The sequence below is a fragment of the Pantherophis guttatus genome, chromosome 1 (genome assembly GCF_059756535.1).
Source record: "Pantherophis guttatus breed Tessera chromosome 1, ASM5975653v1, whole genome shotgun sequence".
NCBI classification, from domain to species: domain Eukaryota; kingdom Metazoa; phylum Chordata; class Lepidosauria; order Squamata; family Colubridae; genus Pantherophis; species Pantherophis guttatus.
Window position 1 is genome coordinate 152,286,841 of NC_142063.1, and position 13,555 is coordinate 152,300,395.

Here is a 13,555-nt window from a genome sequence, read left to right on the forward strand (position 1 = left end):
GCGAATCCGGAGGGAGCGGAAGATTCGAATCTGCGTTCGTTCACACGTTCTCCCCTCCCCCCTTCCCCTCCCCTCCCCCGAGGGCGCCGAGTCCTCCAGAAAGGAGTAAAGGCGGAGATGAAACTCAACCCGCGTGGGTCCGGACGGGAAGGAGGTGTGGTTACTGCCGCACTGGCTGCTGGGCTGGCCGGCGAGGAAAGATCGGCGTTTAAAGGTAGGAGCCTTAACCGCCGCCCAGGCCTGCCGCTCCAAGAAGCGTGTGGAGGCAGCAATCGCTCCTTCTTAAAACAGGTTCGGTTTGGCTGCCCCCACGCTGCAATTGTTACACCGTTTTCCCGCCCGCTCCGTTTTCGCGATGCATACACCCCTTTTATCTTTCGAGGCTGCGGAGTTGATCGGTTCCCACGTGCGTCGGGGCCGTGGCTCTTGGTGTTAACGCGGAGGGAGGGGAACGGCTTGGGAGGGTTTCCCCATAGGCGGTAGACGGCGGCTCTCCCCATCCTCGCGGTGGGAATGTATCATTAACGATACAGTCCTATAAGGTCCACGTGAGTTGAGATACCGTCGTGGGAAGGGACACGCCGCCTGTCGGGTTTGGCGGAAAGTCTCGCGGAATTGGGGGGGGGGTGTTTGTTGCAAAACGGGGACTTTCCCTAAGGCTCCACCGCGTTCCCACGTTCTGTATCCGGATGGGTTCGCCGGTTCTCTCTTTGCCTTGGTCGGGGCCTGTAGTGTACACGCAGCGGGCGGAGGGAGTAGAAGGGGAGGAGGGATACTGGACAGGGAAGTCCATTGGAGTTGGCCGGCTAATAAATTCAAATAACTAATTAATAAATCACTTTGGGGTGTGTTGGCTTCTGGGGGTTCACAAATGACGCCTGGTCTTCAGGCTCGCTGGGTGATCGAGCTGCGCTAATAACGGAGAAGCCGAAGGAGGCGGTAGAATCCCGACGTTGTTTTCGGGTTCTTTATCGCTTGCAAATTGCAGGAGGCAACGGGATTGTTTGGACCCGTGTTCCCGTGTTATTTGGGAGTATTTCTCTCCGAGTAGGAGAAAGGGAGGAATAAGGACAACATTTACTTCCGTTTAAACTCTTGGAACTGTCGTGTATTCGGGAGAGAGAGAGATCCACCTGGTTTGAACTGTGAGAATGTAGTGCTATGTCACACCTGGAGCTCATAAGGGGGAGATAAATCCCTTACTTGAAATTTATTTATTTATTGGTTCGATTTATATGCCGCCCGTCTCCGGAGACTCAGGGCGGCTTACAATGCATTAAGCAATAGCCTTCATACTTTTGTATATACCTGCTTAGTAGGGCTTCTCCCCCCCCCCGCGATGTTCTTTTTTTTTTTTAATACAAAGTCAGCTTATTGCCCCCACAAACCGGGTCCTCATTTTACCTACCTCAAAAGGATGGAAGGCTGAGTCAACCTTGAGCCTGGTGAGAATTGAACTTGCAGTAATTGCAGGCACCTGGTGCTATTTAACAGCACTTTAGTCTGCTGCGCCACCAAGGCTCTTGCACATAGTTGTAAGAGAATAGTAGAGTCCCAGCTTCTCGAAGTGCTGACTTTTCTCCCCTTTTTCAGTTTGGAATAAAATGGCAGTGGTATTAAGTGTAGAGGGTTTATGACAAAATGAACAGGAGTTAGTAACAGACTTTCTGTAACAATGATTCTAAACAATCGTTCTGTTAAATAGTTTTTCTTAGGGTAACTGGTGGGTACCAAACGTGGAACCTTGAAATAAATAATCTTTGGAGCTAACTGGTAGGAGAATTCTGGGAGCTGTAATCGTACATTGGAGGGACAATAAGCTAGGGGGAAAAATTTCCAGACTTTTTCTGTTCGGTATGCAGGATTATTGTAACAGTGAAGAGTTTTTTGAAACTCTATTAAAAGTTGGGTGTGTCATCTGTAGAATTTTCTCTGCCATCTGCTGCTTCTGTAGATCCAACTTACATTGGAAATAATTAGTAATTTGCTTCAAAACATAAGTTGGATAGCTGATTTCTGTATATGTTTTCATATATATATATCATTAAAACAATGATAAGGCCACACAATAATGAAAAGAATAGTATAATATCAGTAGATATTAGTTATTCCACTAATTCAATAGAAAATATGAAAAAAAATCTGTACATGAATATCTATCTGCATGTAAATTTTTTGTAGGACAACAACTCTCGGACAGGACTCATGAGGAGATCCTCTGAGTAGACTTAAGTTGATACTAGCAAGTTATTGGGCTAGGAGTGGGGAAATTCAGTTTGAAGTGCACCTTTAGCCATGGAAACGTATTGGTGATTTTGTCATGTCATATTCTCCTACCTCACTCCTTACAGAGTAATTGATGGGGAAAAATGAGAAGAGGAAAAATGGTTTATGCCATGTTGAGTTCCTGATTGAAAGACAAGTTATAAATCTAATTAAACAATATAGGGGTATTAAATATTCCACCCTATGGAAAAGAAGGATGCTATTCATATGGAGGATCCAGAGCTTTAAATGGTTTAATCAAGATCCAGGTTACTTCCTCTGTGAGAATCAAAGCTCTGATGTTGATATATAGTTCAAAAGAACATATATAGTGATATAAAATTAAATTGAGTAATCCTAGTTTTTCAGTATTTTTTAATATCTCATAGGTTTCGTTATTACTGAAACGGTTGTAGTTTTAAATTCTATACTGGACTGATGAAAGCAAAGATTTGAATTAATAATGTAGTATTTTAAATTTGTAGAAACATAACTCAACAGATGCCAAACTGACATTCTGTTAATGTGGATATGTTTGGCATTCCGTTTCTCTATTCTGTGTCTTCCTACATTCTTGAATATTAAACAATGTAATTTAACACCTGTTTTATAAACAACGATGGACTTATTTTTAGAAAGCGACTAGATGACTTTTATAAATAAGGAAAGTCTGAAGCCAGCTTTGCTGTCCAAACTTTATTGTTAAAAGAGGATAATAAATATATATGATTACAAGTTATGCTGGAATGAGTTGGCTTCCCATCTCATGCAGAGTCATAGTTTATTGAATAAGGGAGTTTATACAATACACTCAGGGCATAGTTTACAAGCCATGATGCCTGGTTTATACAGGTGACATGAAAACTAAACAGATTATACTTGTGAACTACCAAGAGTCCTTTAGGATTGTGACAGTCCATAAAAATGATGAATAAATTGCTGAGTGTGATGTGTAAATTGTACATTGTACAATGTACACAATGCTGGGCCTGCTTCTTTAATTTTGAGGGCTGTCCATTCAGTGTTAAGTCGGTTGGGTGGAACAAGTCTTCATTTAGTTTTTCTGGCCAAAACCATTTGATAAGACACTTGAGTTTTGCTCAAGGGACTTGGGAGAATGGAATAATAAGCTTCTGTATTTTTCATGGAAAAATCAATATCCCCTTGATTCTAGCTGAATTATTTGACTAGGGAAAACAGTCTTTTGGAAGGAAAAAAAAAAGAACAAATTTGCTGCTTAATTGGGAATAAAACTCCTGTTTTATCAGCTTCTAGTTTTAAATTTATAAAGCATGCAAGGTGGGATTTGAAATGGAATGATATGATTGGATATTCAAAAAACAATAGAGGATGTATTATGGTACTGTATTCATAACATGATTAGAGAAAGCAAATAAAGAAATTACAACCCAAGCTTTTTAGTATATTAGTTGAATTCTAAACTGCTTCGAATATAGCTACTAAAGCTACTAAATTCATTCTAATTTGAACAGCATTTGGTAAAGTTTTTAATGAGTCTAAAAACAATTCATAGAGATCAGTCCAAGAGATCCAGTGATCTTTTTGGTGTCCTCCGGGAAACTGAAAACCCTGTTTTTTGTACTGGTTAGATTAATATTGATCAGAGATGGGATAAGTTTTAACAAAAATAGGACATTCTGTTTATCCAGTTTTGTAAGGGAAACGATACTGCTTCCATTTTTTTTTTTTTGCACCACTTCTAAGCATTTTCCCTTTTAGCATGTTTTCACAAGCAAGTTCAATAACTGCCAGCTAGTTACAGTTTGATGGTGACACGTAACAGACTTACAAAAAGCTAAATAGGGTGCAAACATGGTTAATATTTGGATGGAAGTCACCTAGAAATCCCACAGCTGCAGACTAGACTGGGAAGTTTTTTAAAAATCCCAGAAGTTGGCAGTGGAAAACATTTTACTTCTGCCAGAAAACATGGATATATCCACGTAGCAATGAGTTAAGTGACTTAAATTCAACTTTAAATGATTTTATTTGCTCCACATTCACATTGCATCTGAATGCTCAGTTTGAAGCTATGGTTAGATTATCTTTACCTATCTTATTCTATGGCAAACACAATCAAACATGGTCATTATAAGATATTAAGGTGAGATGACTAGTTCATGGTAGATAATGAGTTTAAGTAGATACCTTGGAACTGTTGGTTAATCTAGAATTCTTCAAGTATATTAATACACAATTTTATCTAAGATTGTATTATGCTTGCGTAATACAATCTCATGCAACATATAACTACTGTGGTACGATGGTTATGGCTCAGATTATATATGTGGCTCAAGTCCACTCTTATCCACGAAAACTGATTGAGAGATTAGGGGCCAGTTGCTTTCTCTCAACCCAGTTTATCCCGTGGGGTTGAGTAGAGAACCATGGAGGAAGTAGTGCTGTGGTTATGTGATTTACATTTGGATCCCAGACAACTGACTCATACTTATGACGGTTGCAGTGTCCCTCCAACAAGCAAAGTCAATGGAGAAGCCAGATTCATTTAACAATTATATTACTAACTATGTAACTAATTAGTAGCAATTATGTTATTAATTTAACAACTGCAGTGATTCACTTAGCATGTGGTGAGAAAAATTGTAAAATGGGACAAACTCACTTAAGACATTTCTCACTTAGCAACCTAAATTTTGGGCTCAATTGTGGTCGTAAATTGAGGACTAGCTGTATTGAGAATTGATTCCAGGATATCTTACAGAACATTGCCTCTAAAATTTGCCTGGCTGCTTTTCCGATTTTTTGGAAAACCCTGCTAATTCAGTAGTCAGATCTGGATAAGAATTAGGACCACCTCTGTCATAACAAATCGTTTGACCCTGAGATCAGTTTGCTCCAGTACCAGACCTGCTGGATACCATTTTCTCCCTTTCTCCATTCTCATTTTATTTTTTCTCTTTTCTATTCTAAATGTCATATCAATTATTTGTTACAGTTTAGGATGTCAATATTACAAGCATAAAATTACTTTTTTTATCCAAAGTTGAGTAGAAAAAAACCCACTAAAATTCACCTGGAAAGTATTTGTTGTACAGGTAGTCCTCAATTTACAACCATAATTGAGCCCAACAAAATTTCTGTTGTTAAGTGAGATATTTGTTAAGTGACTTTTGCCCCATTTTACGACTTTTCTTATTAAGTGAATCACTGCAGTGGATAAGCTGGTAACCTGGTTATTAAGTGAATAGAGATTTTGATCTTAAATTGATTATTTAATATTAAAGTTCCCATTGTATGGTTCTCTATCACTATATATACATGTCAATTAAAAAAATATATAAATGAGCAAATTCAGCAACATTTAAAATACTAAAAAGTAGAAAAAAAATTAAAAACCTATTGGGTTTCTGGCTCTTTCTTTTAATACATCTAATTTGCAATATTTATAGACATTTAGGCCACCCTAGAAGTCAGATTAACAAATGATTATATTTGTCATGTGGCACTTTTATTTTTTACCAGTGGGTTCATACTTTCCTGGGTCAGCAAACTGATTATTTTTGTGTGACAGTGTCTAATTTTATATACCAAGGCTATTCTCATTTTTAGTTTCGTTTTAATCTCTTCAATGTGACTGGTTTGAGCAATGCAGATAGAGTGAAAAGATTAAAGATATACAAAAAAAGAGGGGTCTTAATGGTTTGAATGTGCAGTGTTTCTAATTATTGCTTTGATTGCAGGAAGTGAAAATGGCTGAAAACGGAGATAGTGAAAATATGTCTGATTTGGAAAAGAAGGTTTGTCAACAAATTGAGGTATGAATACTTTTGGTATGCATATTAAGATAATGTACAAATGTAAGGCTTTGGATAATAGGGCATATAATCTAATATAGCTGAAGTACATTAGACTGGGGCAGATTGATCTACACTACAGCTAAACTACTATAAAGGCTACCTTATAGTAAAATTGTAAATGTATGCACTAATTGATCAGAGGTGACACTCCGTTGGATACAATCTCAAATCAGAATTTTCCATTTTAAAAAATTGGAATTGATAATATAGCAGTGATCCCCAACCTTAATGGCTTGGCAGCCTGGCAGGGAGAGGAACTGGCGCAAGTAGTGGGCCGGTGCGTGTGCGCGCCGGCCTACCAAGTGCGCAGCCCACTTCTGAACTGGCCGCAGCCCGGAGTTTAGGAACCCCTGCTTATAATATAAAACAATCATTAGGATAACTACTTCATGTCGTTGTTTACATTTTAAGAAGAACATGAATTTTTAAGATAGCCCAGAGTACCTGTAGTCTAAATTTACTGACTGCAATTGGGACCCGCAACTCTGTCACTAAATGGTATGATTGTTAAGTGAAACATTACACGACCGCACCTACATACGACATCAGTTCTGGCAGTGGTCTCATATGACAGCAACTTGCAACTTCCTGCTGGCTTCCCCATTGATTTTGCTTATTAGGAGCTGGCAGTGACAGGCATAAATGGCAGTCACATGACACGGTGATCATCATAAATGCTTGCCAGTTGTCAAGTGCTTAACTCATCCTGTGGTAGTTGCACCTTAGCGGAAGAGTCATAAGTATCCCTTTTTCAGTGCTGTTGTAACTTTAAATTAGTTCTTAGTAAGTGACAACCAACTGGGACAGGAGAAAAATGCAATAAAAGCTTTTGTGGTAAGGGAACTAGAACTGAATAAATGAAGCAATAGAGTATCATACTTTGGATTCTGACGTTTGTATTATTCTTATTTATTTCCACAGTACTACTTTGGTGACCACAATTTACCCCGAGACAAGTTTCTTCAAGAGAAGATCAAATCAGATGATGGCTGGGTGACTTTAGAAACAATAATCAAATTCAATAGGTAATACTAATAGTGGGCTCATCGTTTTGTAACAAAAAGAAGAGCTGCTCCTATTTTATAGTAAACCTGTGTCCTAGGCTAGATTTGATTTTAAATCTCTGTGAAAAATAGCACTTTTCATTGTGTACGTTTGATTATATACTGATTCATGTTTATTAGTTGTCATAATAATGAAAATTGGCAGTTTTTAATTTGTGTGTGTGTGTTCTGCAGCATAATTTGAAATATCTGGCCATATATCTCCTGTGAATTTTCTCCTTAAAAACAATTAAAGCCACAGAGGGGAATACTTGTTAAAGCAGATTTTTGTTCTGACTTTTTCTTTTTGCATACACATGCATAGCTTTTTCCCCTGCATGGAATGAGGACATTTATTAAGAATTCTGTTCTATTCTACTTCAATACAGTGTGATCTTTTAGGACATAAGGATATACTCAGTGGGTTTTTATATGGCATGGAAAAAAGTCTACATTTCTTATATGTCTACAGTCATAACTACAGAAGTTTGACTGTTTAAATCTCGAAAGTTGTATGTACTTTCATTGCTTCACATAAAAGTAGTTTTTTACTTCTGTGCTTTTGATATTAAAGTAAGCCTATATATGGAAACTTATGGAGGGAATAGGTGGCTTTATGGAATTTGAATTATGATGCAGAAGGCTGCTAGTGGAAAAATGAATGGTTTAATTCTGGGAAAATTGGTGGTAATGGAAAAGAGGCAACAAAATGTCAATCCATGAATTTCTTTAAACTGGATTTTTCTTGTCTATCAAATATTCTAGTTTAATTTACATTCATGATTGGTTTACAACAGGGACACATAAATTAGAAGCTATAAACAGACTGAGCCCCCCCTCCCCGTTTTGCTCCCCCCAGGTTTGCCCCCTCTGAGGCTAGGTTGTACAGGAGTTAGCAGAGAAAAATAATTAGGGATTGAGAATTCTCCCAACATCCATGTCTCCTGCACAAACGATTATATCAGATTTGGACACAGATATCCTAAAAAGTCTGGGTCTGCTTGTTTTGGAGCCCATTCAGCTATGTTCTAAGAAATGACAGATCATTAGTAGCATAGACAGGTAGTTCTCAACTTTTTTCAATTTATGACCACAATTGTGCTCAAAATTTATGTTGCTAAGTGAGACATTTGTTAAGTGAGTTTTTCCCCATTTTACAACCTTCCTTGCTATAGTTATTAAGTGATTCATTGCAGTTCTTAAGTTAGTAGCACGGTTGTAAAGTGAATCTGGCTTCCCCATGTCAGAAGGTCGTAAAAGGGGATCACATGATCCCAGGACACTGCAAAGGTAATAAATATGAATCAGTTGCCAAGTGTCTGAATTTTGATCACATGACCATGGGGATGCTGCAATGGTCATAAGTGTGACGAATGATCTTAAGTCACTTTTTGCAGCGATGTAACTTTGAACGGTCACTAAATGAACTGTTGTTAGTTGAGGACTACCTGTAGTTGTCAGTTTGCTGGTTCTCTTAGAATGTTGTATCTGGATAAGTGCTCAGACAAAACAACACTCCTCAGGGATGAGGAGATTGTGGATTTAGGAAGAAGGTGGAGAGCAGACCTCCTGATGCCAGTTAAGTGATCACTATCCTGAGTCTGGGTCAATTCCTGTGAGTGACATTTCATGGGCAGAACAAGTAAGTCCAGACTGGAGATAAGAATCAGTAGGTTGAACATGTTCAGGGCTGCTTTGAAAGGGGTTCATCAGTAAAGAAGAATAACAAGATGGCACATTCATTAGATGAATAGAATCAAGGGTGAGACAAGGGTAGCAATAATTTTTACTGGTCTGCTCTTTAAAGTCCATCTGTGAGGAAATACCACCTATAGGGTGAACATCTGGAGCGTTATAGAGAGGTGGTGCCCCATCAATCAGCTTGGTATTCCTTTCATCTGTTTGGATGAATTTTGGGCTGGAGCACCTTTTTTTGTTTGTTTTGTGGAAGTGTTAGGCACTCGGAAAATGAACTTGTCAGCTTTTCAACAGGACAGCTAGAGGGTAGCAAAGTATTAAGAGATTCAGTTGCAGCAGTCTGTATCTGAAGCATTGACTTAACTGCCTCAGGTTTGCATGTGGTGGTTTCCTGGTTTTCTTCTATAGGGAGGGCTAGTTCTTCCTTATCTTCCGTAGGGTCAGCTGATGTCTGTGTCTTCCTTAATGCCTCCTGTGCTTATCTGGACCTGACCTTGAAGTTGGTGGAACATTCTGCTCTATAGGTAGTTGCTGGCTGATGTTACAAGCTCTGGAGCTTATATTATCCTCCTGTGGGAGCTTGGCTCTCCTTCCAGAATTTGGCAGAGACTGCAAACTGCTATTGTGAAAGACACATGCAGATGTGATTTGAAAAACCCAAGAAATATTTACATTTAAAAATCATTGAAGGGAGTGATAAATGGTTAAAAGCTAATATTATTCTTTCAGGACCTTGCCATCTGGGAAGCTAAGAGTTTTTTTGTAAGATTGCTGGAATATATTGCTGAAAAAGTTGTGAGTGGCAGGGTAGTACTATTCCATTTTTCCACCTACCCTCATTGAGAGGATTAATTGCAGAGATTGCACACATTTCATTTAAATGTCAGAAGATGTGTGACTGTCAGAAGACACTTGACTGAGGCAACAAAAATAATATAATAAAAATAACTTCTTTATCTTCTGTTTTGTAGGCTAAATCGCCTTACAAAAGACTTTGATGTAATAGTTGGGGCATTAAAGAAATCGAAGACCGAACTTATGGAAGTTAGTGAAGATAAGACTAAAATCCGAAGATCTCCAGACAAACCGTTGCCTGAAGTTACTGAACAATATAAGAATGCAATTAAAAGCAGATCTATATATATTGTAAGTGGAATATTGTGAATTTCAGGTTTGATATGATTGACTCTGCCTTTTCCATCAGGGTTTTCTGTTTAATGGACCCAAGAACATGGAAAGGATTCCAAATTCTATTTAGTTGATGTGTGATGAAGTCCCCTATAAATAGAATATACTCCTTTGCTTTTTCAGTAACTCGCATGACTCCCAATAACTTCATATCACAAAGCAGTCCTATATTTCAGCAAAGAATGTACTGTGTTTTGATCTTAGATTCTCAAGAATTCTGTTTATAATTACCACAGTCATAATAATCTAAAATCGCTCTGAAAAGAAATTCTTATTTTTCTGAACTTCTCTATTATATATTAGAAAAATGATTCAAATTGTTTAGTTTGATGTGTGCATATTTAGATACATACCTATCATGCTGTTCCTTGCAGGGTAAGTATGTAAAGTAGAGAAGGAATGAGGATTTATGGCATAACATAAGAAAAGGAAACATCGCTAAATTTATTTTTTTACTGACCCTTTTCACTGTATCTCTTTCTATACCTTTCTGTTGTTGTAACATATCTCTGCTTTCCCTTTCATACACTGCTTTATATATTTACTTTTGTTCTTTAAAACTCATCTTGCTTTTTTTGAGGATTTCATCAATTCTAATAATTCTTTCTTAGTCTTCCCCTTCCTCGTGACCCCTTCCTATTTCATCTGCTTGTTTGGTTGGATTTTGATGATCTTTCATTTTCTCCAGCTGAACAAAGTAGCTGAAACTTTTTTTGTATTCATTCTGCATTCATTCATCCACCATTCATTTTTGACCGTATCTCTTCCTGTTTGAAAACATATGTTTATTAAACACCCCATTTCTCCCATATTCAACTTTTATGTTTCTCATACCATAACCAACTCTCATCCCCCTCTTAAGAAAGTGGTAAGAAGTACGTTATTACAAATAACCATTTTCACTTCTTGACATAGGTACTATAGTACCCTTTCACCATCGTTTGCTTAACTTAAAGTTTTTCAGCCCATTTCCCCATCTTTAAGAAAGGTGCATCTTCTAGTACAGCTGCCCTCAACTTTTGGGGCACCAGGGAGAAGTTTCATGGAGAGAGGTTTTTCTGGGGACCGGTGAGGGCGTGGTTTCCCTTGTTGCCTGCATCCCGCGGATAGGGCTTTGCTTATTTGCACAGAGCGGTTTCTGGCATACCGTAGCCTGCTGGCAGTCCACAGACCAGGGGTTGGGGACCCCTGTTCTGGTAACATACGTACAATAAGTTTTTGGTCAAGCAGACTTCTCTTGATCTTCAGTATACAATATTTACGATTGTTGTTGAAAATTTTATTTTTCTAAGCCGTGAGTTTTATTTAAATCTGAAGCCTTTGCTGTACGTTATATGGTTTCTGCTCTGTGTTAATTATTTACACACAAACTCAGTAATTGATTATGGAGGAACAAACCACATTAAAAGCACTTATTGCTTGCATATAATAATGGAACTTTTTTTCTGCACTGCACAGATCGGTAAAATACTGAACTTAAATATGAGAATTATTTAAACTTTTATTTTTCAGAAAGGTTTTCCATTAGATGCAACTTTAGATGATATCAAAGAATGGCTGGATTGTAAAGGCAAAGTAGAAAACATTCAGATGAGGAGAACACTTCAGAAAACATTTAAGGTAATAACCTTTGAACAGAATTCTATTAACTCTAAATTTCCTAAGGCTGTATGGGATTCCAAGATGAGATTCCGTTCTACTTTTACTTAATCCAGGGATCCATTTTTGCAGTATTTGATACTGTTGAATCTGCCAAGGAGTTCGTTGGGACGCCAAACCAAAGATATAAGGACACAGAGCTGATTGTGCTTTTCAAGTAAGTATCATTTCAGTTCCGCATTTGGATTTTGACATGAGCTTCTTGCAAGTCTTCAGATGGGGGGGCCTACTTTTTGTCTTCAAGACTTGTTTTTAAAATCTTGCTATTTTTATTATTTTACAATGTTACTGCATAGGATTTACATATTTTTCTTCCCACAATTAGTTTTTTCCTGGTGTCAGAAGAAGACACAGGGACATTGATTCTATGGTGTTACAGCACTTTCTGTTTGTTTATTTTAGAAAATTTATATTGGTGCCTACTCACCCATGGCGATTCAAGGCAGTTTACACGAATATAAAAATGTTATATTACATGAGAGTATGCTAGTAAACCAAGTCCATCAGTTTGTACAATGGGTTTGGCCACCTTTTCTTCTTTTGATGATCCTTTTCTCTTGAAGAATCTTTTGAAGACATGTAAATAGACATGGATGGGGATATTCATTTTTTCCTGAACCTACCTTTCTTTTGGACCTCCTCATCTCGAATTGTGGTTAAAAGGAGAAGAGCTAAAATGAGAGGCTATGAATTATTTGAGGTCATAAAATCTCTCCCGTTTCCTTTCAGATATTATTTTTTTAATCTTTGATCTTTATAGTAGATTCATGGCATGTCTTGAATCAACAAGTTACTCTGGGTCAGAATCATTTACTGAACAAGGATTTATTGAGTAAATGTCTATGGAGATTCTGTTATCCAGGTCATGGTTGTCCCAAAGGTGCTTTTTCAAGAGGCAACGGGACTTTCTGTTTTTTCTTTGAAGACGTTTCGCTTCTCTGAAGAGCTGAAGAAGCTTCTTGGATGAGAAGCGAAACGTCTTCAAAGAAAAAACAAAGTCCACTTTTCTCTTGAAAAAGCACCTTTGGGATTTATTGAGTACTTTCTTATTTTATTTGCAGGTTAAGGTCAGACTGTCAGTAGCAATTGGCACTAGTTGCCAACTAAGCTAAGATTAGGTATTAATGCTGATTAATGTTTTCAAATCATGGCCTGAACATTTCATAGTACGTTAGTACTTTTCGGTAGTAATCCCAAATGCAGATGCTTAACTGGATTATATTCTGTGCAGGGAAGATTACTTTGCCAAAAAGAATGATGAGAAGAAAAGGAATAAACTGGAAGCAAAAGCAAAGGCTAAACTGTAAGTGACAATGTCAACTTTGAAATTAACTCTCGGCTTTTGTGCCCGAGTTTTGTTACCTGACTTTTCCTTCTTTTTATAACAGAGAGAAGGAAGAGAAACAGAAACATGCTGAAGAAACTGAAATGGTACATTCCCTTTGATTTCACTGACTGTATGGTCCATTCTGGTGGTGGCTACATTTTTCCATGCTTCGGTGGCTACATTTTAGGCTACAGTGGTAAAATAAAGAGGAAATTGCTTAGACTAACCACAATCTGATTTCCTGAAACTAAGGCAAATGGGAAAACTTCACCTGGATACTTCAAATCAACAGCCTTTAATGGTTACGTGTTTACCAGGCTCAATTCTAAAACATATACCCCGGAGGAGGTACCCAGTGCAATTCTTCCAATAAAGTGAAACTCCTTGATAGATGTGAACCTTGATAGATACTATTTTCTTTTAGAAATAGGCCCATAAAGGCTTTTTACTGGGTTTAGGATGAATCTAATGAAGTATATGAAAAGAAGGACCTTAGAAGCAGTCCTATGGTTTGTGGCTCACTCATTCTATGGAAA

General features: G+C 37.8%; 1 protein-coding gene across 3 annotated transcripts in view; it reads left to right on the forward strand.

The window, feature by feature from the left end:
- Positions 1–13,555, forward strand: part of SSB (small RNA binding exonuclease protection factor La) — a 20,821-nt gene continuing 7,266 nt past the window's right edge. Inside the window, exons 1-8 of one of the 3 annotated variants that reach the window (XM_034427097.2) lie at positions 1–214; positions 5,988–6,062; positions 7,026–7,129; positions 9,817–9,991; positions 11,546–11,653; positions 11,749–11,849; positions 12,924–12,995; positions 13,081–13,123. In XM_034427097.2, the coding sequence (XP_034282988.1) occupies positions 5,997–6,062; positions 7,026–7,129; positions 9,817–9,991; positions 11,546–11,653; positions 11,749–11,849; positions 12,924–12,995; positions 13,081–13,123 (669 nt within the window). In that variant the 5' untranslated portion in view covers positions 1–214; positions 5,988–5,996. Of the gene's footprint in view, positions 407–5,987; positions 6,063–7,025; positions 7,130–9,816; positions 9,992–11,545; positions 11,654–11,748; positions 11,850–12,923; positions 12,996–13,080; positions 13,124–13,555 lie in introns of all 3 variants that reach the window. The other 2 variants (XM_034427089.2, XM_087882014.1) reach the window with 2 other exon arrangements.